At 38.9% G+C, this 27,793-nt stretch overlaps 1 protein-coding gene across 3 annotated transcripts in view; it reads left to right on the forward strand.

Annotated features, from left to right (window-relative positions):
• The first annotated feature begins 1,493 nt into the window (after positions 1-1,493).
• LOC114472862 (G protein-coupled receptor kinase 5-like) overlaps positions 1,494-27,793 on the forward strand; it is a 29,389-nt gene continuing 3,089 nt past the window's right edge. For 2 of the 3 annotated variants that reach the window (XM_028462149.1, XM_028462150.1), the window contains exons 1-13: positions 1,494-1,625; positions 10,684-10,773; positions 12,873-12,985; positions 14,609-14,686; positions 14,942-15,039; positions 16,929-17,021; positions 17,144-17,207; positions 21,047-21,187; positions 21,307-21,497; positions 21,575-21,612; positions 24,087-24,176; positions 24,544-24,752; positions 27,555-27,692. In XM_028462149.1, coding sequence (XP_028317950.1) covers positions 1,574-1,625; positions 10,684-10,773; positions 12,873-12,985; positions 14,609-14,686; positions 14,942-15,039; positions 16,929-17,021; positions 17,144-17,207; positions 21,047-21,187; positions 21,307-21,497; positions 21,575-21,612; positions 24,087-24,176; positions 24,544-24,752; positions 27,555-27,692 — 1,395 coding nt within the window. In that variant the 5' untranslated portion in view covers positions 1,494-1,573. Of the gene's footprint in view, positions 1,626-10,683; positions 10,774-12,868; positions 12,986-14,608; positions 14,687-14,941; positions 15,040-16,928; positions 17,022-17,143; positions 17,208-21,046; positions 21,188-21,306; positions 21,498-21,574; positions 21,613-24,086; positions 24,177-24,543; positions 24,753-27,554; positions 27,693-27,793 lie in introns of those variants that run through there. The other variant, XM_028462151.1, reaches the window with a different exon arrangement.

The raw sequence follows: 27,793 nt of genomic DNA on the forward strand, positions 1-27,793 counted from the left end.
TCAGCCGGCTGCTCGTAGAGACCAATGATTGTAGCATGTTGTCCACCTCACACCGATGTTAAAGTCCCTGCGAATTCTGACATTGTCTTCTAAACACTTTAAATAGGTCATAAATATTATTCCTTAAAACATGTACAAAGCCTTTTAACCATTTATAATGTCATTTTGGAGCTAGGCTTCACAAACTGTGCTGCAAATGTCTGTGTTCAGGATTTAATGAGCGGGTCAGAAATCGAAGTCGCGTTACGTAACGGGGCCATCATTAGCATAAACCCGACCCTGCTGCTGAAGCATACCAAACTAGCGCGGCCTGTAGCGGGCGCAATTCACCCCCTAGCCAAAAAACCCCACTATCGACGCTGGAGCCGCTTTCCCATTGTTCTCTCCCATAGAAACGGTACACTCCCATAGGGTTAATACATGGAGGCGGCACCTTTTCTGCATGTGGGCGTTGTTCCGGCGCCTCTAACTGACACGCCCCCAGCGTCTCAGAGCAGAGGGAAGTGCTTGACTTTCCATGATTTTGACACCTAATTTTATACACTCAGCAATTTTTTTCACCTTTCAAATTTGGTTCAGTGGTCAATGACGTGTGTCTTTATTTCTGCTTTACTGGGACTTTAAAGAGGCGTAATTTGTGTGTCGATAATTCGTTAATGAATTATTGATGCCGGAAGTCCGAATCTATGAATATCTTTTCAACTTCACTGTCAGGTATCGGCCGATCCACAAACGCGCTTAACACATTTCATAAGCATGATGAATACACACGCAAATGATAAAACACGTGTAAACTATGGATATATTTGTGGATCTGAAAGATATGCGGAATTTGCAGGGGGCAGGGGGAGCATTGCCCATCGGTCCGCGTACAGATGGCCGATGTCCACAACGTAAAAGTAAGAGAAAAAGTAAACAAAGAAGAGTGACCTATTGACCATACCAAATAAAAGAGGTGCCACCTTGTGGTGTTATACTCTCAAAAGTGACTGTTACACGTTTGTTCTACCTCATGCGTGTAGTATACGTTTTCAGGGAAATGGTCCCAAACTTTTTAGGTTGGTTTTTCTTCTGTTGCGCAATTTTTCTTCACAATGTAAATGGTGAAGCGACACTGCGCCCAGCAGTTCATGTATGGTACTGCAGTAAAAATGAAGCAGAAAGCGAATCTCAAAATGGTCTATATTTAATTCTATTTTTTATTTTGCCCCCCCCCTCCGGCAAGAATCACAAAGTCCGTCTTTGAACTGAAAATAAATTAAAAAAAAATACATGAGAAAATTGTAAATATTTTTGAGACAAATCTCTCACCACAGTTGCTCTCACTAATACCCTATACAGACTCACAGACTGGCTGTTCTTGTTTCAGACTGATTTAACCTCAGACAGTTGTTTCCTGCTGCAAGCTCCGCCCCTTTAACAACCTGTAGGCGTGCTAGTGCTGTCATTAGGCAGGTGAACTAACCTGAGTCTCCATTCATGCCTGAGTCACCTGGGTTTGCTGCTGCTGAGGAGCTCAGGGTTTCTGCTGACTGAAAACGATCTCACTCAGACTGGAAACTCTGGCTCGTCCATGGAGATCGAAAGCATGGTGGCCAACAGTGCTCTGATCAGAGCCCGAGCAGGTAGGACACACTGCCCCATCCTCTGGCTTTTATGATTTTTACTACATTTCAATTTTATTTTACAATTGTCATACATTTTTCTTCAAAAACGATTTCTAGAATTTTCTTTGACGGTTTTTTAATAACTTTATTACAATTTATTTAATTTTAAGAAACTGTTTCTATTTTTTTTTACTAAATTTTATTTATTTTTTTTAATCTTTGAAAACAATTTTCAATACATTTTCTAATCTATTTGTATTATTTTTAAAACTATTTCTATCATTTTAATGTCTATTTGTGTTAATTTTTAAAACTGTTTCCATCATTTTCTTAATACATTTTTTTAAAACTATTTTTTTAAAAAAGTTTTAGTTTTTATTCCTAAATACGTATTATTAAGAAATACAACTTTGAATAATTTGTTCTTAAAATTATTATAATATTATTTACATAACATTTCCATTAATTAATTGGTTTGTGAAGATGAGTTTTAGTTCTACATTTAATGGCAATTAAACACAGTGGCACCAATTATTCAATTATTTCATTTTTAATTAAAAAATAAAAATAAAAAATAAAAAAAAGCAACGTGGCCTTTGACTTTTTGCTGTCTTTTGAAAAATATGTGATAATGCATTGATTCTGTTACAGGGATATGCTTTGATTTGGTCAAATAAACATTGAACTTTTACACTTTGATATCAGTAACGCATGACACACTTAAAAATATCCAAAAACTTTGAGAGATTACAATTGTAAACTAAACTATGTTACACAACCAGTCACCACGTTAACGTTTGCAAATAAGATCAGATTGGAAGTAAAGTGCAGATGTGATGGTGAAATATCTCATAGTTAGCAAAAGAAACCTCCTTATTTCTCAGTTATTGTGCAAACGACTGGACAAAATCTCTCAATTTAGGATGACAAAGCAAAGAAAGTGTACGTCGACACACACACTTAGCACTGATTTACTGTAATAGCTCAACAATGCTTTAATAATAAAACATTCCATCAGTATAAACTGGTCGAGCCGTCAGGTAGAAATATTTCCTCGTGCAACGGCTGCAGAAGTCACAAAACGAGCCCAGCTGGAGCTTCTGGAGCAGTCACTCACTTCTGTATCCCTATCAGGTGTTATTATCCAGACAATACTCATTGATTTTTGATCAACTACATATGATTGAGAAATTAATGTCAAGATAGCCGTTTTCATAATTTTCTGTTGATCATATACCAACACTGACCCCTGTTTAAACAGCCTATTGATACGACTTTTCAGTTCCTATAAGATAAATCAAAGGAACCATAATCATACCTCTAATTGTTATACAATGTTTGTCATTTGTCATATTTCAATTTTTAAACACGAGACGGGGATTTTTTTCCACGTGGATTATAATGTTCAACATTCAAACGCTCCGTTAATGATCGACCCAGCTATCGATCATCAATTGGTTAATATTTCTGCCAAATGTTGCTGCATTAGCCACAAAACGAGCCCTGCTGGAGCCTCTAATGCAGGGATTCACAAGTTTTATTCTGTCATAGAGGAGATGATTCTGACTATGAATGTATTTTTTTTTTGTTTTGTGTATTTTGTTGTCTTTTGGTGTGTAGGCCTATCTTTTTCTCCTATTTTATGTGGGTTTTTTGTTGTTTTGTGCTTGTATAGTGTATTTTGTGTGTGTGTGTGTTTTTTAGAGTCATTTTTTGTATTGTTTTCTTTTCTATTCACTTATTTTTGTGCACATTTGTGATTTTATGTATTTTTGTTGTCTTTTCGTGTATTCTTATTTTTTGATGCTGTTTTGTGTTTTTGTTGTCTTTTTGAGTCATTTGGTAGATTTTCTCATATTTTATGTGGGATTTTTTCTTGATTTGTGTTTTTGGAGTCATTTTTTGTGCTTTTGGAGTCATTTTTCTGGGTTTTTTTTTTAATCGCTTTGTACCTTTTGGTTGTCTTTGCATGTATTCTTCTGCCATTTTTTAGTTTTGTGTTTTTGTTGTCTTTTTGTGTCATTTGGTAGATTTTTTTATATTTTATGTTTTTTTGTGCTTGCATTGAGTCATTTTGTGTGCTTTTGGAGTCATTTTTTCTGTATTTTGTTCTTGCTTTGTAACTTTTTTGTCTTCTTGAGTCATTTGGTAGATTTTCTCATATTTTATGTGGGTTTTTTTTCTTGTTTTGTGCTTGTATTGAGTCATTTTGTGTGCTTTTGGAGGCATTTTTCTGTATTTTTTTTCATCACTTTGCACCTTTTAGTTATTCATGTGCGCATTTGTTGCCATTTTGTGTGTTTTTTTTGTCCTTTCCTGTATTCTCCTGTAATTTTTGTATATTTTTGTTGCTGTTTTGTGTTTTTCGCTGTCTTTTTGAGTCATTCGGTATATTTTCCTTGTATTTTTTATTCTTTTGTGCTTGCATTGAGTCATTTTGTTTTATGTGTGTTTTTGAAGTCACTTTTCTGTATCTTGTTACTGTTTTGTACCGTTTTAGATTTTTATTGTGCACATTTGTTGTTCCTATAAATTCACAAGTCCATAAATTGGATTGGGGGCCGCCCGCATATGTCGGGACAAAGTACCGGTAGTTTGCGAGATTTATCTTGTATATGTGTTTCTACTTTCTATGTAACTTCTATGCAATTATTCCCCTTTAAATCAACTCCAGATTAAATAACTGCTAAATGAGCCACATATCAACACTTGTGTATTATGTTCATTTTTACTTTGACCAAAGAAGGTCATAACATCAACTTTTTTTTTTACATAGTCTCTCTGTACTCGTCTCTTGTTGAGTGAATGTTTTGTGGTCATGAACCGTAGGAGTAAATCTAATGAAGAGGAAAGAACAGGCCTTTTAGTGTGTGTGTGTGTGTGTGTGTGTTTATAAACACATGTTGTTAGAAAGGTGTCGATGCCACCTTGCAGATTTAGCAATGACTGTGAAATGCAGTCCCACTGGCTCTCCTTTTCCCAAAGCTAAAAATAACCCATTCACAGCATGCAGAGAGTGTACTATTGTCTGAAACCTGACTGCCGGGTATGTGTGTGTGTGTGTGTGCATGTGCGTGTGCGTGTGCGTGTGTTATGGATCATTGCTTGAGCTCATGCACTTTCACCAAAGGATTGAATTGCATCTGTGGGATCCTACTGATGGTGTCAACACTTTAAAAACTGGTTCTGCAAAAGTTTTTAAAAATAATTCAACATTCACAACATTTTTAACAACATTCAAACATCTTACCCACAAATCTGCAAAAAAAAAAAAAAAAAAAAAAAATCATTACGAGAGAAAGGAATTATAACTTGCGAGGAATAAAGATGTTTGAAAAACCCAAATTGAGAACAGTGACAAAAGAATGGTGCATTTCAGTTCAGTGGGTGATTCTCAATTTTTTTGGCTCAAGTTCCCCCTTTTTCTTATTTCTGAAACCAAGTATGCCCTTTGGTCAAATATAAAATTTTGCTGAGAAAACTATTTAAAGGCACACTGTGTAACTTTTTGCCACTGGGGGCGCTAGACCCGTAACTTTCACGTCACGCACCCCTAGTGGCCACAAGCGCTGCAGCACTGTAGCAAAACTCAACAGTCAGTAGGACCAGCCTCCCTTGTCTTTTGACTGTGTATGCAGACAGTAGTTGACCTGGAACTTCGGGATAAGGATTGGCTTTAAGGGCTGGGGTGCGAAGCGGGGCAGGGCTTATGTCGGCCGCAATGCCAGGGAGTGGGGGAGAGTAGGGGGGAGCACCACCATTGCGGCGAGGCGGGCTCGCTTCTTCGGTGGTGGACAGAAGGGTACGGCGGTGGCAGCTGCTCTTCCAGCCCATAGACAGTAGTCGTGGCTCGAGCGCAGCCCTGCTTAGCACCCCAGCCCTAAGAGCCAATCCTTATCCCAAAGTTACGGATCTGACTTGCCGACTTCCCTTACTAAAGAATCCACGTTTAACTGAACTATCGGTGATTAGTGCACCATTGACCCAACACGAAACTACCATATTGTGCTCTTTTGGATGTAAACAGAGGCTAACTGGTTTCAGTTGCCCACAACAATGGCGCCGGGTCGGGAAATGCTCATATGTGACTGCCGTAAAGTGAAACGTTCTCCAGGTCACATGACCTGGCCAAAGACGGCCCGTCTCCTCCAAACTTGCATAGCCCTGTATATTGGCCTGAGGAGTCATTTAAAATAACTCATATGGGTCAACTCTTTAGGTCAAAAAGTCCTTAAAAACAACTATAGAACATAATGATGTAATGAATGAGTGATAACACACATTTAAAATAATCTAATTTTGTGACCCCATTTTGATTTCAAGAATTTCTGGCGACCCCAAAGACATTTTTTTTCTAGAATCAGTTTTTGAGCTCAGATATTTTTCTTTTACCACATTTTAGTTTAACTCCATTCACAAAGTGAAAGTACAGAAATACAGTTTTTTGTGTTGTTTTGATGAAAATGATAATAATAATATTAATTACAAAATTTCAAAAATCTATCTTTAATTTTTGAAGAAATTTCAGGTGACTCCATTTAAACTCCAGGTGACCCCACATGGGGTTCCAACCCCAAGGTTGAAACACGTAGATTTAGCGGGTCCTGAATAGATTTATTTCTATAGTTTTTATCATTTCCAGACATCTCATGCCTGGGGTGGGACCAAGACTGACATTTTATTTGTTATTTATTTAATCTCTCTCTCTCTCTCAAGTACCCCTGTAGTGCCATCGCGTACCCCCATTTGAGAAACACTGATCTTAATGATGAGGTCAAATAATCAAGCTCACATGTTCAAAAAGAATGTGAAAGGTGGTATGTTGAAGAAATAAAAGACAAAAATGTAACTGCATTGTTGTTTCAAATGAGTTGTGACAATGACTGCTTTGCAGCTTAACTTTGTTTAATATAATTTATTTATTTGTTTGTTTTGTTATGGAGGGGGAAGATGTTATAAGTTTGACTTATTTCTGCTCCTTTTCATTAGTCTTTTCTTCTTTTTTTAATGTGGAGGAGAAATGTGTTTTAATGTCTTGAATTAAATAAACAAACAAGTTTCAGTGAATGAGAGATTAGATTACAGTGTTGATCTTAATTAATCTGTCAGACTCAGCATAATAACCACATTCACAAAGGGTGGTAATTCAGTTGCTTCCCTAAATCTTTCAGTGACGCAATGACAATTTCACATGTTTCTGCTGGCAAGTGTTAATCAAACAAAATCAACATTGTAAAACACCATGAAAAAAACGTAAGCAATAATTCAATATAGCCTCCATACTCGCCCAACAAGATATAGCTCGTGACACAGCAGCGCATCCGTTGGAAACACAACAACTTTTGTACCATTCACAGTGGAAAATACAATTTTCTGACCTTACCTTACCTGTAGCTCTGGTAGCTCAGGTGTTGGTCTCCCATCTTTTAAAAGCTGTCGTCTTTCCTCAAAAGAAAGTTTCTTTATCGTCTCTAGTGCTGTCATCCTGTCTGTAGTGTTATCCCGCCCACTCGCTAGAGAACGTAGCAGCTTTAGCAGCCACGCTGGATCAATTCACTAATGCACTGTGAACTTACGTATAGCATTTAGCATCGCACTGTATGGTACTAAAACTATCACTGCAAACAGTTCCAGATTTCATTAATCGCATTGCTCTCCCTGCATAACTTTATTTTCATTTCCCCCTCCCATATTTTTGCCCCCCCTGTGATATCTGACGACTATGCATATTCATTAGAGGGAAAGGTGTTAAATGAATTGAGGGTGCAATGGGAAGTGCAGCTCACGTGCAGTCCTGATTCCCTGCCCCTTGTACTCCTTATCAGCATGTGAAGTGATGTTTGCACACGTTTTAATTAGGGATGCATCGAATATTCGGTAATCGAATTTATTCAGCCGAATATTGCAAAAAAAGCGACATTTGGCCTTCGGTGAAGTGAGTTAAAAGCAAGGCCGAATAGTAGCGTGTGACGCATTGACGCAATCAAACAACGTGCAGTGACGCGGTGTCCGACGTACATTTCTTAGTGCCATTTTAACTTTGCTGTGCCTGTAAAGCTCCGTCCGTTTTTCATGTAGCGCAGCTGTGCTCCGTGAAAACGTGATCAGCTTTAATCATCTTCCCCTGCTCAGTGTTGTGTCTGTTAACTAAGAATAACTCAGTCCATGTTGTTAGTTCTATTTATTCCAGCCTTTTGTCTGTGTCTATACGTAGACATTCACAGTCAGCAAGCTACCTCAAGTACAACCGTTTCAGTGGGAACTTCCGGTTTACAAAATAAAAGTCAGTTGGAGCAATGTTATTAGAATGTTACATTTGAACAACGTCTAATCAGATCTACGGAAGATCCATGAGACAAGTTGTTCTGTTGTTGTGGACGAGACCATCAAGTCTTAAACATCATAGTTTAATGCTAACTTCTGATACTAGTAAATATTCTGACTCCTATTGGTGAACTAACTGATGCTTCCTCGTGTCTATTTAGTTTTGTGTAATCATTACGGTCTGAAATGATGCCATCAGGATAATTTAAATTAGGTTCATTTAAACTAAGTTGATCAAAACCTAATCAATAAACCTGATCAAATTCAGTAAATCATTGATCCCTGAGAGGAAATTGGGTGACATTAATGTTGTTCTCATACATCTTTATATGACATATAAATAATTAAAAAGGAGCAGTCAGAATAATCCATGTCACTACAACTTATATCTACTTTTTAATTGTATCTTACTTTATTTTTGACATACTTTTTTGTTTCATTATGTTTTTTTCTTGTTTATTAGTATTTATTTTGTTTCCTCACGGGAGTTAAAAACAAATATTTTCTTTAAAAAAATAAATAAATAAATTGGAATTAAAAAAATTATAGTGGAAAACATGGAATTTGGAAAAAAATAAAACAGATTTTATAGGGCCCTTGGATTACATTATTAGCCTATCTACTGTGGCTAAGCAGACTTGTGCCAAAAGGACAATAATTCATTTGTCGTGGATTTATCCACTTTTATGCACTTTAGTTTTTTATTAATGTATGTTTTGTGTTGTTTGAAATCCTAATACAAATAAAAAAAACTGGTGCATCCCATCAGGGATTAATAAAGTAATTAAAATTTAAAAAAAAAAAAAAATCAAAATCCCTAGTTTTAATACCACAAACCTTTTGTGAATCCGCCCCTCAGTTTTTAGAAGCAGTTGTTGTCAGAGGTCAAAGTAACAGATTACAAGTAAATTCACAGTGGTTAACGTAGCTGTTGGCCGTCTGATAGGTCTGTCCTGCTATCTGCGGGGCTGTTTCGTCCGGGGGCTCGCCCTTGGCCGGTTCCTGGCGGGAGTCTTCCGGGGTGGACGGCACAGGCCGCGCCCTTGCATGCCTGTGGGTGCGGTGCAGGGTGGCCCCTGCTCTGGCTGGGCCCTAAGGGAGGGGGGTCCTGACTTTGGCTATAACTAAGGCGTCAATAAAGGGTGATCTGGGGCGCTCTGCGGAGCTCGGTCGATGCGCCTGGGGGCCGGCGAGGTGACTTGCAGCGTCCCCTCGATGCCCTCTGCGGCTGGGGATGCGGCTAGTCCCGGTGCTGCTTCTATTCTGGGTCCTTCTGGCCTGAGGTTCGGCCCCTGCTGGTTCTGGGCCCGCCGGCTACCCGTTCGGCGCATACACTGGCACGCCTTGGGCTGTGGGATAAAACTCATATTGGGCTTAACTTTAGACACGTTGATCCCAAATACCTGTTCTAGGTATTACCACTCACGCCTTCCCTCTGTCCACAGCCACCACCATTAAACCTAAGCTTCACACTTGTCACCAGAATGGCTTGAATACACAACACAATATGCACAACTACAATTTCACATCTCACTCTCAATTTAAAATAATCAACTCTTCCCCACCCTTTACATTTCTTACCTTGAGTCTTTCCTTCCTCCTCCCCCCACCCCCTCACCAAGGTGTAACACTGTCCTCTCTTTTTATATCAAAGTGTTTCTATTCCCTTCCTTAGGGAGGGCTGGTGATGGTCATAATTATGCAATAAAATAAATTCATTTATTGAATTGCAATAACAAAACATGCATTGTTGTCTTAAACTGTAGAATCATGAAAATGGACACAAAAGTAGACCAGGACAAGACAAGTAAAAAATATTAGTATGACCACGCCATACACAGGAAGTCCAGAATCTTGAATTGACGTTGTATTTTAACGCACTTCTCCTAAGGCGTTTCACTGACAGGGTTCAAAATCTCTGGAGATCATCTCGAGAAGTAGGACACCGAAAGAGATCCATGGAGTTTTTATAACTTTTATAGTGTTTGCAGGGAGGAGCCGTGAATTTTGGCCAAAATATAACATTTTTGGAAAATGCTCCCATTTGCACCTACAGACTTCGATTTGTGTCAGATGCGAATCAGTTATTAAACTCCCGGCCCTAAACCAGCTCGATGTGGAAAAACGGACATTGGTGCGTTAGCGCCCGCTACAGAGTGAACAGAACTCAACATAGGACAAATGTCCTATTTTAACACACTTGTCCTAGAGCGTTTCACCGACGTGGCTCAAAGTTGCTAGAGATGATCTAGAAAAGTGGAACACCAAAAGTTATCCATAGATTTTTGATAACTTTTACGGTGTTTGCAGTGCGGAGCTGTGAATCTTGGCCTAATTTTTTTTCCACCCCTCAGTTCTGATAATTTCCAAATTTATGGTAACAAAGTTGTGCTATATCTTTTCAAAGGTATTTCAAATTGTGCCTCGCACAATTTGATTAGGGGCCCACCCTCCTTTTTTAGGCGATATCCATTAAAGTCATTTATTTGTGAGTCAAATTGGTGATACCGAATCATTGACACATGCCAATATATTAATGAGGCCAATTACTCCGTATGTACCTCAGGGGCGCTTTCAAATGACTGCTCCTCCGTTAATGCTTAATGGGGGGGGGGTGTCCATTCCCTTTTCCGGTCATTTCGAAATTTATCGTAACATAGTCGTGTGATATATCGTTTCAAAGGCAATTCAACATAGATTACTATTTTATGTTGTTGTTTGGGATTGTAAAAGCTCTCTCTGTGCATTTCAGACGGAGGCAGTAGAGGTCGGAGCTCGAAATGGAGAGAAATGCTTCGTTTCCCTCACATCAGTCAGTGTGATGAGCTGGCGAAAAGCATCGGTGAGCAAGTCCCAGCTGTTCTAATCTCTCTGTGCACACTCAAAGACAGATACAACTTAAGCATATTCCGATTCAGAATTGATTTTCCATTAGGTAAAGGCACACTGCTAAATGTCAAATGAAATAATAATCAAATAAAAACTATGCAGTTTGGAAGAAAAATTAAACAGTCACTAGGGCTGGATGATATATCGAGTTTTCTATTTTGGCGATATAGAAAATTACAATATCGCCTATATTGATTTATAGATTTTTATAGCCAGAGGTGTAAAGAGTACCAGTCAAGTAGAAGTATTGTTACTTGATTGAAATTGGACTCAAGTACAAGTAAAAAGTAGCTCAATTAAATAGTACTCAAAGTAAAGGTTATGAGTTACTTTCACCCCCCACGTTTATTTTTAGTCATAAATCTTGCAACGGTTCCCTTGCATACAGTAAACATCTCATGTAGAAACTTAAAAAGGATGAGACCAAATCTTGCACAATTGGAACTTAATTTATTTCCCACAAAGGCATCTGAATAAAATAAAAGGTTTGTCAAGATGTACAATTATTTTTTAGATAAAATAACTCAAATTAATTCAATTCAAAATAGTATTGAAAAAATCTACATCTAGTAATGCTAAAACTGAGAAAACAGCCATCATTCAATGCTGTTTTGGCACTGTGCATTACGTTTAATCTGGTTGGTCGGCTATTATATGATGCATTTGAGCTTCATTTTAAAAACAAAAATAATATTTTACTCAGCAACGGTTGGGTGTAGAAATGAAATAAATTACTTCTTTAAAATGTACTTAAGTACAAGTAAAATTACTGATTTAGAAATATACTCAAAAAAGTACAATTACCCATAAAAGCAAGAGTTAGGGTTGGGGGCGGAGGAAAGGATTGCAGCCAACCTTGGATAGTTCTGATTCAGAAACAAAGTTCCCAGGTGGTAGCAGTGAAGGGAAGAGGAGAAGGAGGAGGAGGAGGAGGAGGGGGGCGGAGCATCATTTGACACAAACATCCTGGAGAATAGAGAGATAAACCAGCCTTGAACGGCAGGCCTTCTGGGGGAGCAAAATGAAGATAACGATTTGTTTTCGGCCAGGCTAAGCACAATTTCCGTTAGCCTTGAAGTCCAGGTCTTGGAGCAATATATACAATATGGTGGCCCTGAGCTTCCAAGCTGAGGTGTCAACTTCTCCAAGGTAGATCCATACTGCGTATATGTTCAAAAGTTGCATCCTGCTTACTTTTGAGTTTGTTTAACTCATGAGTGTTAAGAGTCTTGCACAATCCCTCAGCCTTTCCAAAACAGCTGCCAATGTTATTCAAACTTTGTGATAGATCAGAAAACTGCCAGCTCCAATCAGCAGCATCTGTCTATCCTTTCTGAACGGAAAGGATAGACAGACACACAATCTTCCACTTATCCCATGAGTCCATCGTGTATCCAGCTGCAAACGTTCCGTCAGGACAGGCGGGCTCTCCTCTGCCCATTTTTTTTGTCAAAAACTTTTGGTCGATTGCATTGAGAGACCAGCTGATCAATTCCATAATTTCAGTTTGTGGATAGAGATGTAGAGAGAGGCTCCTATTAGATTCTGACAAAAGACAGTACAAAACAAAGCAGCAGCAAGCAGGGGCAGATAAGGGAGGGAGCGAGAGGAAAAAAGCGTCCGCCTTCGTTGAGAGCAAAAGTCGACAATGATTGTGTCCTAGCCCAGAACTACCATTGAACATGCCACACGACAGAACTCACTCACATGTGATGTCCCTTGGAGGATAAAAAGCCTAAAGTGGCACATGTTGTGCAGCTGTTTGTTAATAAACGTGCCTGTGTGGCAGACTTTATTTGAATTAAAATTATCAAGATTTATATCGTATATCGTCATTTTGAGAAAAAAAATATTGAGATATGAGTTTTAGTCCATATCGCCAGCACCTGACAGTCACTGCACAGTTTGTCAGAAAAAGCACAGTTGGTATGTGGAAGTAGCTATATAGTTGCTCCCAGTAGCGGATTAAAGCCTTACATGGCAGCTCCGTCACCAGCTCTGTGTGTGCATGTGTGTGTGTGTGTGTGTGTGTGTGTGTGTGTGTGTGTTCAGAGCGGGACTACTACAGCCTGTGTGTGAAGCAGCCGATCGGCAAGAAGCTTTTCAAGCTCTTCTGTGAGAGTCGACAAGACCTGCAGAACTACATGAGCCTGCTGGACGCTTTGGTACGTCTCACTGACCTTTGACCTCCCACCCTGAAAAAGGACAATGCTATCTCACGATAACAATGTGAAGGAGGACCTTTAATGTTGTTTTCTTTCTTTAATATGTGCTAAATAAATACATGAAATGAAATGAGATCAGGATGTTAACACAAATTCTTTGCAGCTAAGTGAAAACAATACAACGACGAGCCAAATTTCCTCAGTTAGGCTGAAGCTAAATATTGATTTGAATTGTTTGTTTTTCACATTTTACAATGTTTTCCGTCTATTACAATAATCCTTTAATCAAAACAAATAAAACAATTGTTGATCAACTGGTTAATGAATTATAGGTAAGACTGTCAATCTTTTATCACACATTGAGGAAATTTGGGTAATTTGGAAATAAAAGGAAAAATAAATAAATGACAAAATAGTAATTTTAATAATCTTGGATTTTTGGTTTTTAAAGAAGTATATGATGCATTTACTGCATTATTTTTAAGTACATTCAAAAAGTATTGTTTAAAATTATTAATTAAAATGTAATTAAGTAAAGTTGAAAAAATTACTTGGGTCATTGAACATATCCTTTCACGATGGTCAAATACAGACATGGACAACTGGGGCCCACGGTCTAATTCTGAGAGACCATTCCACCAAAAATTGTAATTCAAGAAATTGGGAGTAATATGAAGCCCAACATATTACACAAAAACACACAAAACAAGAGCGAAATGCACAGAACTAAGCAACCAAATCTGCTTTGCACCATTAAAGAGCAACATTTAGACACAGATTATAAACTTAAACAATTCCAGATGTGAAAAAAAAACCTTCAGAAAATGTATAAGCTGCAAAGCCTTCGTAACTTCAACTAAAAATTGACATTGACCTCTTTGTTGATGTTACATTGATGCGTATCACTTACCTCAGTGTTGTTGCAGATCATTGTCAGTCCTGGATCATTTCCGTAATGGTTGGGGACAAAGTTCCTGCCCTGGCCACATGTGGCCCTCGGTCTAATTCTGTGCGGCCCCCCAAGACAATTCCACCAAAAATTGTAATTCAAGAATAATGAAGTAACATGAAGCCCAACATAACACACAAAACAACAGCAAAATGCACAGAATGCCAACAAAAATACACAAAAAAGATTCCAAAAATACACAAAAAAGACTCATGAAACACACAAACAGGACAAACACCTAAACTCACAAAACAACAACACATAAAATACCAAAACGACAAGCATACTGAAAAAAAAAAAAAAAAAGCACAGATTGACAATAACCAAAATGCAAACATAACATTCAAGAAATAACAAAAAACCACATGACTCATGAAATACAAAAAAATTCAGCAAAAATTCCCAAAATGACAGTTAAACACACAAAATGACTAAAAGTCCTTGTTCTTTTCTGAGTTAGTGCTCAGATTGGTCAATATTCTTAATACTGGCGTGAATGTTGTTAATGTGGCCCTCAGTACAGACAATCACATTTTTGTGGCCCCCACTGTGATAACAGTTACCCATCCCTGGTCTAATATTTAATCAAAAGGCGACCTTTTGTTAACCGTGCTAAACTTCTGCTTTCCAGTTTGTTCACCCTCTGCTTCATTTCCGAATTGTTCTGGTTTCAGGACGCTTTCAAGACTAAATCCGATGAGGAGAGGGAAGAGTTTGGCTTACGGATCATTCAGCGATTCTTATCGAGTGAGGTCTGATATAATTTAGAGAAAAGTTCCCTCTCTCTTTTCTGCTCTAATCCTCATGTAAAAAAAAGTAGGTGGTTACAAAACAGTGAATATGATCAACCATTTTCACCTCATTTATATCTGCAGTCTCTGACAGTCTGAAGATGGCAAAGTTAAACTAAAGTAGTCAAACACTAAGATACTTCAGTAGGGTAATATTTTGTAACAAGTCAGTAATGATTTCTATTTTCAATCATTTCTCCCTGTTTTTCCTCACAGTCCAGCCAGTGTTTGTCGGTGGTGGCAAAGCATGAACAAAACTGTATCCAAGATCTGTTCTCCGACCCATGCAGCAACGTCTTCCGTGACTGCAGCGAGTGCGTACAGATGTCCTTCCCACGTCAAAAAGTCTGTCCTTTCAGTGCTACCTTCCTCTTTAGTTAGGACAACAGCGCATCTAACCATGAAGCAGATGAACCACCAGCAGGAGACCAAAATATAGTTGCTGAGTAGTGGTTTGAACACCACAGCCTACCTGATTATTGTCGCTAAATCTCCCATCTCAAACTTTTTTCTTCAACATAACAATGACTTCAATGTACTATGGAAAGCCGTTTGAGGATTCATTTGATATTGGTAATATCAACCATAGCAAAGGCTTGTAGACAATTTTGTATTACTAGTAGTACTAGAAATGCTTTGAGTATCACAAAACTGTAGACAATTTTGCTTTCATGGTAAAGTCTACTCATGCTCTATTCCACGAAAAACCTTTATGGAGAAAAGCAGATGTTTTGTTTACTAGTACAACTAGTTAACTCAAGATCTCACTAGTAGTACATGTAGACCGTGTTTAGTCTACTAGTAGTACCAGTAAAGTCAAAGGATTCACTAGGAGACGTAATGAAAATGAAGTAGGAAGGATTATAACCAATCGCTTAAAGTGCGTTCAAACTGAACATAGTCGTGCTTTTTGGTCGCTCCATCACTACAGCGACATGACGACCGGGGAATAGTGTGTCTGCAGAGCCGATGGCAACACTGAGAGGGCTGCTGCATCGAGAGGGCTGATCACGTCTTCTCTGGCCGCACGTTTACAGCACTCATCATAGACAGTACCACGTGTACTTACGGTGCTTTAAATGCTCAACTTACAGAGTTACTAAAGAATGAGTCCACTCAAAATATACTATTGACCCCAGTAAGTTGAAGGAAAGGAAAAAAATGTTGCGACACAGCGTCACACGAAGTCGCTTGAAAAATTAAAATCTTTCGACTTTGAATGACTTCCACCAACTCAGGACGCACGCCAAAGTCGCTGGAATCGCGCGAGTCACGTCGCTTGAAGCTGCATTATTTACATTGATTTTGAATGTAATCTAGTTGCCAGAGTCGTTGAAGTCGAGTTCGGTGTGAACGCACCTTTTCTCGTAAAATTGGAGACACGTTTTACCGCACTAGTACTACTAGTGACACTTTTTGCTTAGCTAGTAGCTAGTTAGTGTTGTAAAACTTGAGATTGGTCTTGGTCTCAAGACCACATCTTGAAGGCCTTGGTCTTGTGTCGGACTGGCCGGACTCTGGATTTTTCGTCAAGACCACCACTGATCTGCAATTCTTCAACTTTATTAATGTGATAATATTGAGAAAGAACTTGGAACTCTTCCTGATTCATTAAGGCTTTGACCTGAAACATTTGGCGTTAGCTCACTGATTGTTCTGCCTCCTTGGAAATCTTCTCCAGTCCCTTATGTGTCAGAGGTCTGCAAAAACTGGCACATAAGTCTATCTTATTTACAGTCAGTTGTGCATTGAAAGAGTTGCAGACACCTTGTTTTTGTCTGTCAAGTGCATTTACAAGAAAACTAAAATTAAAGAGAGAATGCTCTTTAACTGTTCAACCTTATCATGAGCTTAACAATTGATTTTTATGGTCTAGGTCTTGACTTGACCAAACCTTAACTCCCTAATGTCTTAATATTGTCTTGGTCTCCAGCAAGTCTAGGTGTCGGATAGTGTGGTCTTGGGTACAACACTGCTATTTGTATGGTACTAGTGACACAAGTGTACTCCAAATGCAAGTACTAGTAGAGCTTATAATGTTTAATATCAAATTGATGCTTTCCAAACTGTACATGTGGCATCACCCAGTGGTTCGTGAAGGTTTGGAGAGCATGTTTCCATTTCACTGATGACTTGTCAACCTCTTTACACGTTAGATAACCTTCTGTGCAACTGAAAGTGTAATAGTTCTTCTCCTGATCAGAGAGCTGCATCAGTACCTCAGTGGGGAGCCCTTTACCCAGTACCAGGACAGTCTTTACTTTGACCGATTCCTGCAGTGGAAGATGTTGGAGAGGTCAGTATGTCAGAGGAAAACTCAGCCGATGTACACTGGGTAGCTCGTATTTTCATTGGCGGGAAGTAAAAATGAAAATTCCTGAGCATTAATGGCTTTTTTTTTCCCTTTTTGTTCCCAAGGCAGCCCATCACCAAACACGGATTCCGACAGTACCGAGTCCTGGGGAAGGGAGGCTTTGGAGAGGTAAGACGTCCTTCACATGATAATTCAATTCAATTCAACTTTACTCATATAGAGCAAAATACAACAAAGTAATCTCAAAGCGCTTAACAATATACATTTCCTTGTAAGAAAGAAATAATCATGTTCCTGCTTCAGATTTTTTTTAAAAACCAATGAGTCTCAAAATAGTACCACTTCCTTAGTCAGATCTCTGAGATTACGAAACAAATACAAGCTAGATGCCAAAATACCAAGAGATTGTACCTTGAATGCTTTTACTCTTCAATTCACACCTTGGGGCACAAATGTCCATTGTTCAATTTCTAAAAGATGAGTCATAACATTATGACCACTGTGTATGGCACATTTCATACACAAGGAAAGAAAATCTGCTTTACACTATTAAAGAGAAACATTTACACATAGATTCTGAACTCAAACAAGTCCAGATTAAAAAAAAAAAAAAAATTCAGAAAACTGCAAAGCCTTTGTAACCTGAACTTAAAATTGACATTAACCTCCTTGTTGATGCTATTATGATGTGTATCACTTACCTCAGTGTTGTTACAGATACTTATCATTCCCTATTCTTTCCGTGGTGGTTTTGGACAATGAGATGTCCAAAGATGAGATGAGATGAGATGTGCATTTTTGCACAAAATGCACAATGAGATGTGCATTTTTTTTAAAGTTCCTGCACTGTCAGTCAGATGACAACCATACTTCCTTGTGGGACTTTTACTTAAGTTCACAATTTCCTCTTCTGCAACTTTCTTCTTGGTTGACATCCAAGTTATAGCGGTGTTGAACTTACTCTACTTCAGGGCGCTGTTTAATCTCAAGTGGGTCGGACCACTGAAATACTCAATTTTAACATTAATATGTGCTAGTTTTAACACGGCACGTATGCTGTTGAATTGGTATTATGCGGAAAAACCAGCATGGTTGTGGACTTTAACTCTAACTCCCCAGAATTCAGCCCAGTCCAGCATTTGTGAGATGTTGTTGACAAACAAGTTAGCTAATATATTCCACATCTTAGGCTGATTTCAGACCAGGATAGTCCAATGCCTTGATATGGTTCGGTTTGCATTCACACTGTACTTTTCCAAGTGCTTCAAAAGAGACCAATTTTTACCAGATTTGGAGGGTATGATCTTGGGTCCCTCCTGAGGTGATATCTCAAAGTTATTCGCAATTGGTCAAAGTGGGTGTGGCTTATTACATCACAACACATAAATAAACTTTTATTTCAGCTGAATTATTATGTTGAGGGCAGTGAAATTTACAGGGTAGATACAGAACACCACACAGACCACCCATACCAAAAATTATAATTGCAAAAACATTTTGGCCTTTAACTTTCACAATTTAATTCACATCTTCATAAAATCTGTTCCCTACATAGAGTCGCATCTTCTGACATAGGCCACGCCTACTCCCACAGCACATTGCTCTTTGTAGGTCACTACATATCAAAAACCTACTTTTTCGAATTCATCTTTAGGGTTTTGTTTAATCAGCGTGAAACTTGGCACGTAGAGTTTTCAATTGGACTTGATCTAAAGTTCAGCAAAACATTTTGATATGCGCAAAATATTAACGAGTAAAGTTTTTTAGCAAGCTATAAAAACGCGAAAGGTTGCATATCTCAGTCAAAATAATAGCTAACAACACCAAATCTGAGATCCTTGGTTGGCATGTGACTGTGGGGGTATGAGCCAAATTTGAATAAATTAGGCCTCTAGGCGGCACTGTAATTATGAGAATTTTATATCTCCTAAATGGCACAACCGATTTCTACTAAATTTGGTGGGCATGACCTTGAGTCGCTCCTGGGACCGTATCTCAAAGTTAATCGCAATTGGTCAAAGTGGGCGTGGCTTATCACTACAAAACATATAAATAAACAAACCTATATTCCAGCTGAAGTAATATGTTGAGGGCTGTGAAATTTACAGGTTAACTCGAGAAGAGCACACAGATCACCCATACCAAAAAGTGCACCACTAGGTGGCACTATAATGGGTGCAAACACATTTTGGCCTGTAACTTTCACACTTTAAATCACATCTTCCAAAACTTCATATCCACATGTTTACAGCAAATGGCACGTTGGGCTGTGTCCTGACGCTCGCCACAAGCCCGTCATCCTTCGTGACGTACTTTCACGAGCTCCGCGAAACCCTTTCATAACTGCTTGCAGATCTAGTTTAAATTCTAAATGAAGAAAAAATTACAGCTGATTTAAGACGTGGGTCAAATTGACTTGTTAGCATTAGAGATGCTAACAGAAAGCTAGCACAAGAAGAAGGTTACATTTTATGGGCTTATTTATTAAAGGCTCAGTAATTGTGATTAATTGTAATTGAACGTTAGTAATTGAGAACGTAACTTTAATTGATTTTTAGGGTGAAATAATAATTGTAATTGTAATTGTAAAAAAATGTTGGTCAACATAATTTTAATTGAGCTGTAATTGAATATGGATAATTGAAGACGCAATTGTAATTTTAAAATGCAATTGACCACAACCCTGCAGTCACTCTTACATTTTTACAACAAAATACGTCAAATTGAAATACTTTCATTAAAATGTCAAGAGTTGGACAAGAATAACTCAACAACACTACTTCATAGCCAAATACATTTTTTTTCAGCAGAAAAAAAATGGTTTTGGGGATTTTGTGTTTGTCAGCTCTACATCAACGAGTGGGAACAGAGCTAGGGTTTCATTGCAATCGTGCCAAGCTTTCCTCTGGAAGTGAACCAAAGTCGACGTCATTGAGTCCTGTTGCATTTTCACACCTGCACACATAAACACAAACACTGTAGTTTGCCAAAGAATGAAACCTTGGAAGGGTTAAGGCGAGCTAATTAGGCCTAAATCAATATTTGCTCTGCAGCTAATAACAATAATCCATAATCTGCCATCTTTATGATTATAATCTATGATGTCTGTAGCATTCCACAATTCTGTCTTTGCTTCTACCTATTATTAGCAGTGAGCAAACCGGTAGAAGGAAGTAAAAATAAACAGTCATAACAACTTGAACTGTTGGGGGGGGTTATGTAAGCATACTAGCTCGGCAAGTTACAGGTTGAAGAAACCTTCTGTGACGAGAAATCAAAAAAGGTTCAATTAAATAAAACAAGATATTATAACCTTGATGAGGTTAGAATTCTGTAACTCATACCAATTAATAATTATTATCTTTGAAAAATGATCAGATGGGCAATATTATCGGCCGATATTGGCCATAAAATACGACATGGAGGATGTCATTAATGGGATTTCAGCAGCCACGCTCAGCGGAAGAGAAAATTACAATAACAGATAAAGATTACAAACTGAGCTTTGTTTGGCACGTTTATTACTTTATAAAAGTATGATTTCTTTCATAGAATAAAAAGACAAGATTTTAAAACTGGTGTCATGTGCCCTTTAACTCGTTATTTCCATGGAGATGTATATCATGTGACCTAAAAGTAGGTTGGTGGGGAAGGGATCAAATATTGGAAATCAAAAATTCAGTGTTTGACAATATCGCCATATTGTATAAAAAAAAAAAACTAATATCAAACATGCCGAGAGAAAAAGCATTGAATAAAATCAAGTAAAGTCAACTTTGCAGTGTGAAGTATTGTCTTGTCTTATAAATGACCAAATCTCAATCTAATCGCGCATCTGTGGGATGTTCAGGACCAACAAGTCCACTCAACGGAGCCCAAAACTCTTGAAACTCTTAATGTACCGCTGTTAATGCCGGCAGTCTCAATGTTCACAAAGGTGACTGTAGGTTTATCTTCTGTTCTCCTACTTCGATCCATATATGGCAAAATGCGGCATCTCTCTCCAGGTGTGGGCGTGTCAGGTGAAAGCCACAGGGATGATGTATGCCTGTAAGAAGCTGGAGAAGACCCACGTGAAGAGACGGCGAGGTGAGGCCATGGCTCTCAACGAGAAAAAGATCCTGGAGGAGGTGGACAGCCGATTTGTGGTGAGATCACGAAAGTCGCCTTAGATTTGTGCTCATGACCATCGAGGGCCCAAAATCAAACATTCCTCTCTCCACTCAGTGTTTCTTCAGTCAGCGTGAGTGCTCAATTGTTCCTGCAGGTGAATCTGGCGTACACCTACGAGACCAAGCACTTTCTCTGTCTGGTTCTGACCATGATGAGTGGCGGCGACCTGAAGTTTCACATTTACAACGTGGGTGAGCCCGGCCTGGATAGAGACCGCGTGCGTCTGTACGCTGCAGAGGTCTGCTGCGGTCTGATGGACCTCCACGAAAAGTCCATCATCTACAGGTGAGCATGGACGGTAGCCATCAGGAAAGTAAAACAAACCCACCAGGTCCTCTGCTAAATACTATTTCTGCTTCCAGAGACCTGAAACCAGAAAACATCCTCCTGGATAACAGCGGTATGTCCACATAGTTAGATTCTGCTACTCTTTATCTTTCGTTGTTTAAGTTGTTTTAGCTAAGTTTTTGTTTGATTGGATGCTTTTCCATCCCTGCTACATCTGTCCCAAGCGTGTCTTTCCAGCTGCAGGACACATAGATAAAGCCCAAAGGTCTCAGTTGTGACCAGAAAATGTAGCTATGCTGCTATTGTTGAAAAAGAACATGTCCATATCTTTGATCTCAACTGTGTAGACTGCTCTAGTTTGATGTTTAAAAAGAAAACTGGTGATGCAAAGTTCATGTACAGATGGGAATATATTTTGAATGTCATGACGACATGATTTGGTTTTTTTTTTTAGTCTGGCAAGAAGTGTCAGCCTCTATTTATGCGCTGTATTTGCAGAGCAGCACTTTTAGCACACTAAATAGGAAAAGGTCTTATTTATGTTTTTTTTTAATTGTATATTTATATTATGAGCTGAAAAGGGTATGCCCAGAGCTGCATGGTCATTTTTCACTGTATTTTTTCTTTTTGTCTTTTTCCGCCTTCTTGTGCTGTATCATTATCGTGTGCCCTGTATTGTTTGTTGTATTGTGAACTTTGTATATTGTCCTGTCCCATTTCACCGGAACTCAGGAACATTGATTAATTTACTCAAAACTTACCTGTTTAGAACTGCTTATCCGTCCTTAATATAACTGCTCCGCCTGTTTTACCCTGGTGTGTTATCATATTGTGCTTTTATTGTTTCTTGATTTTTATCGTTGTTGCGTAAAGAGTCCTTGGGTTATATTGTTATATACAGAAAAGGACACTGGGCAGTAGAAGTGTCCCAATACATCAATTGTTAGATTAATCACAATTCGACACGTGATGATTCGATAACGATTCATAAATGGTCAAAATCAATTGTTTTTCATAATAACTAAATGACAGAAACATGGCTGATGCTCGCGGAACAAAAGATAAAGTCGCCCGGACACCTGAAGGTACGGACCAGGTGAAGGAGGCGGTAGTGGTAGCTAACTCTTGGCTAGTTACTGACTAAAAACTAGCGTTTGAAATAATCAAGTGCTGTATTTTAGATTTCAAAGTTGGTCAAGAAGAATCTGTGGTATCTATTTCTGGCACCAATGTCTGCTGGCCCCTGGCTGGCCCTCGTCGGGCACATTCCCTCTGGCTCTTGGTTGGCCTGGAAGGGCCCGGTGGCACAGGTAGCTCGTGCACTCTCTCTGCTCTGCAGCAATGTCAGCCACCCACCCGACGCGTCTTGAAACACAGACACAGCAGAGCACACTTAATTCAGAACATGTTGACCAGCTCCTTTGTTGACAGCATTGATGACGAGTCCCTGGCACAATTTTATAATTGATAACATGATAATAATCATTGTGTTCTTTTATCAATCCACCTTTTATTTAAAAAACGTGTTAAAGTGTTAGAGAGACAATACTGTAGGTTTTTTATGTGTTTAAAGGTCCTTTGATTGTGTATAGCTAAATATTTAGTTTCTTGTGGGATTCATGCATCTGTTTAAGAAGTCTATTTTTACTGAATAAGATATAATAATTTGTGTTGGTTCAGACTGAATTAACTGTATAAGCTAATATTTTAATTATTTTTATATTGTTATGTATACATTTATTATGTAATATGATTACGGTTGGTGATTTGAAAGAAAGAAAGATGATGTTAATACATCTGTTTGGTTACTTTAATTAATGGATACTGACACATAGACCTTGTTTAAAAGTAGGGAATAGCCACACAATGAGGAAAAAAGAAATCCTGAAGTTAATATACGTTAATATCGTAATAATCGTTGATGAATCGAATCGTGAGGTTCCTTGGATGGTACACTCCCAGTTTGCAGCTGCTGACGTGTGCTTCATTTAACCGACAGTGTAATTAGTCTGTGGTCTCCCACATACAAGCATGTATCTGACTCCACTGTTTATATCTAGTAGAGTTTCATCAATGCTGATAGTTTTAGCTTGTGTTGCTGCTTGTTTACCCTTGAGTTCTGTCCTTTTACCTAGTTTTGGCTCTACGTGTCGTCCCGGCTCACATTCATTCTGTTTCGGGAGTATTTTTAGTTGGCAGCCACCCTTGGTCTATTTTTGTGTTTTCTGGATTGTTGCCAGACACCCAATCAGATTCTTGGCCCAGGTGTGTCTACCTGTTTTAGAGGAGGAAGTGCTGCTAATTGCGCTTTGAGAATCCAAATAATTTGGTTTCATATCATTTATTGTATTTGTATTTCTTTTTTTATTTATTTGATGTGCAGTTGCTGCTGTAATGACAAAACATTAACAGTTTATAAAGGGGCTGGGCAAAATTTGTCAATATGATGGCGTTCAGGCAAAGAGCAGCCCGTCTGAACATGATCCTTGACCAAAACTTCTAAGGGTGCAGCGTTTGGTTAAATATGAAGGTTTTGCAGAGGATCATTTAGATTTATTTTTTTTGTGTGTGTATTTTTTCCCCAAGGCCACATTCGTATCTCTGACCTGGGCTTGGCTGTGAAGGTGTCAAAGGGCGGCACTGTGAAAGGTCGAGTTGGCACGCTGGGCTACATGGGTATGTTTTAAACTGCCAGTCTGCTGGTATGAAGGGAAAGTTTCAGCTAAAATTAGCCTTTATTTGTTGTTGCTTCCATGACATCATTTATGGAAACCTGATGAATGAGCTGGCTCAAAGCCAGTTAAAACTGGTTGATGACTTCATGAAGTTGCTCTACAGCTATGTAACTCTCCTTCTTGCACCAGTTTAATAAATCATGTTAATGTTGATCAACCTTGATCAGGAGGGTCCTGGTCCTCCAACCTTGTGTATATTACTGTACTAGGAAGAAGGGTTGTTGGTGTCAATCTTCAAGTTGGATGTTTCTTGTCCTCATTGAAATTTGTTTCATTTATCTTAACAAAGATCTACATCCTGGTTTTAGCTCCTGAGGTGATCAGCAAAAAGTATTACGGGACGAGTGCTGACTGGTGGGGTCTCGGCTGTCTGATCTACGAAATGACAGCAGGACACCCGGTATTCAGGGCCCAAGGAGAACATCCACAACATAGAGAGATGGAGAACAGGATCCAGAGGAAGCAGGAGGATTACAACAAAAAGTTTGTCAAGAGTGTTAAAGACCTCTGCTCATCGGTGAGCTCTTGGACAAAAATGATGAAGCTCTGATATGTGGGTCCAATGGCCCCAAATACATGCAGCAAATAGATCGGAAGCCCTAAAGATCTTCCTTCTTATAGGTATTTCAGGGACACATGCAAATTGGTTTCACATACTGTGTGAAAAACTACAAAAACAACAGAGAAATATAAAGCTAATCCTCTTTGACATTACAACAAGAGCACACACTGTTGAACCCACAGAAAATACAACTTTGAAGTATTTTCAAAGTCAACAGAATTTAAGCTTAACAAAATAGCTTTTTAAAAACTCTTCTGTTTATTTGAATGCTTGGTCTATCTGCTAAATCAAAGTGCAGAACAAACACTGCACTTTGTGTTTCGCATGGTGATATGCCGATACTGTCCAAATTTCTTAAATTACCTGATACCAATATATACACAGACTCCATTCTACCATCATCATTTTAGATCATATATTAGAGATGCACCAAATATTCGGCCACTGAATAAATTAGTGAGTTAAAAGCAAGGCCGAAAAGTAGCGCGTGACGCAATGACGCAACAACGTGCAGTGATTTAGAGTCGGAAAAGTGTGTGCGCGTTGCTGCAGAACCAGCAGCAGCTCCTCCTTTCCGCACACAAACACGGCAGACTCTCCTTTCCGCTTACCGCTATCCACCGTCCGTCACCGCCTAAAAGTTGGAAGCCGTTAAATTCCACAACCGAGTCTGTTGTTAGTACTGTGAGCCACGAATCCGTAAACATCCCCATCGTTTCCTCCTCAGTTCACAAGCAATGTCGGGTCTGCATAGGCTGGTGTAGCATTAGCACACAGTGCTAACATCTGACGTGTGTAAACAATGGGTCTGTGGCTCCAAGCAGTGACTCCCAACACGATCGGCAGCAGAAAAAGTAGTGCAGTCTGCATTTACATATATGGCAATAAAGTATAATATATATTCTATATTTAATTCAATTCAATTCAACTTTATTTATATAGCGCAAAATACAACAAAGTCATCTCAAAGCGCTGAACAAAATATAAAGTCCATAGTAAGAAAGAACCCAACAAGATCCACATTGTTACGACCCCCTCTAGGATGGGATATCAAGGCTTGAGGGGCCGCAACACAAACAAGACGCCACACAGAACCTCAACGATTATCAAAAGTATTTATTAACAAAATAAATAAAAGTACCAACAGAACAAACTAAAAGGGACTGGAGACCTTGGCCAAACTGAACAAAAGTAGGGAGGACACTGAGCCAACCCTATACAGGGCCGTCGTCCCAGCATCCACCCTCTAAACTACAAAAACATACGAAAGACTAAAACTACCGGAGCACGAAAACAGGACTACCAGAAATCTCCAGTCCAAACTAAAATAACAAACTTACGAAGATGTCCAGTGGGGAGCTGAAGAACTCTCCCCACATGTCTGCTGCTGGTCAGCTGTTGTGCCTCCTGCTTTCTGGTCCTCTCAGCCCTTTATACAGCTCCTCCTCCCTCTCCTACCTGTTTACTGATGTGAGCCAGGTGTGTTAGGAGAGGAGAGGAAGGGCAGGCTGAGAGGCCAGGAGGCACCAGCCGTAACAACATGAACGAGCATTTAGCGACAGTGGGAAGAAAAAACTCCCTCTTTTTTATAGGAAGAAATCTCCAGCGGAACCAGGTTCAGAGGTGGCAGCCATGCGCTTTGACTGGTTGGGGTTAGTGAACAGAGGGACAAACAGTATAGGATAGAAGGATAGTCCATCCGAGTGTTCCAGACTAGTTGAGCCGCGAACCACTGATCAGCCCATCCAAGTGTCCCAGATTAGTTGTGCCGTGAGCCATCGATCAGGAACCGCTATCTCCAGCATCAAGACACCTGAAACAGAAAAGAGAGCGGAGGGCGAGAAGAAAGCACAGACTACAGGAAAATATATATATTTATACATACATATTATACATATTTAACCGCAGTGTTGTTTTAGCTGTTAGAGAGTTGGAGAGGGAGGAGCTCACATTCTAGGAGGCGTGTTAGGTGACGTCACCTGCCAACGTGGGCAAAATCCAACTCGCCTGTTTAAAGCTGAATTTTTACAAAATGTGGAATAACAAGTGAGGCAGGAAACAGAACTTTTTCAACTTTGGCCCTCTGAATGAGGCTAAAGGGATGTATATCACTGTAGCAAAACCATTAGAAGTGTTTTTTTTTCATCATACCTCACCTTTAATGCACTTTAAAAAAATTTGGAATGCATGTTTTGTTTTATTTGAAGGCCTAATATAAATGAAAAACTTTGTGCTTTTTTTGAAAAGCAAAGGCTACTGGAATATCTAAAAAAATGACATAATATTCAATAAACATTTATTTTCTTTAAAAAACATGTCTAAAAATGTATTCTAGGCTATTTATGCACTATTTAAAAAAATAGTGAAAAACTTAACTGCATTCGATATTCGGCCAAGCGTTTATATTTTATTCGTCTCGACCTCAAATTTTCATTTCGGTGCATCCCTAATATATATGTATCGTAATATATTATCATTTTACTTACTGTATATTGTGAGGTCCTTGCCTTTACCCACCTGTAGTGACTATCTGAAGCTGTCTTGCAACATGATCTGGTTCAACAAGGAAAGACTTAAAGTTTGAACCAGAGTCTAAATACAGTGTCATGTTTTTAAGTTGCTGACAGATTGACATTGAAGATGAAAAAACACTTCTTACATAAACATCAAGGACCTTGGTCCTTGTGCATCTAATACTTACCTTTCATCTCTTCAAGGGTATCAGGCAGAGTTTCAGACCTTTTTTCTTCATTGCAGTTATTGATCAAAGACCCTGAACAGAGGCTTGGCTGTGGAGACTCTGGAGGTAATGCAGTCAGGTCTCATCCTTTTTTCTACACCATCAACTTCCGGATGCTAGAGGCTGGACTTGTTGAAGCTCCATTTCAACCTGATGTAAGTTTTTAGAAGAATGAAAAGGATAAGGATCAGGAAAATGGCAGATAAGGAGAAGGTCTTGATGGAGCCGGTTCCTGTTTATGATTCTTTAGAAGAAA

This window comes from Gouania willdenowi, chromosome 12 (genome assembly GCF_900634775.1).
Source record: "Gouania willdenowi chromosome 12, fGouWil2.1, whole genome shotgun sequence".
Taxonomy (NCBI): domain Eukaryota; kingdom Metazoa; phylum Chordata; class Actinopteri; order Blenniiformes; family Gobiesocidae; genus Gouania; species Gouania willdenowi.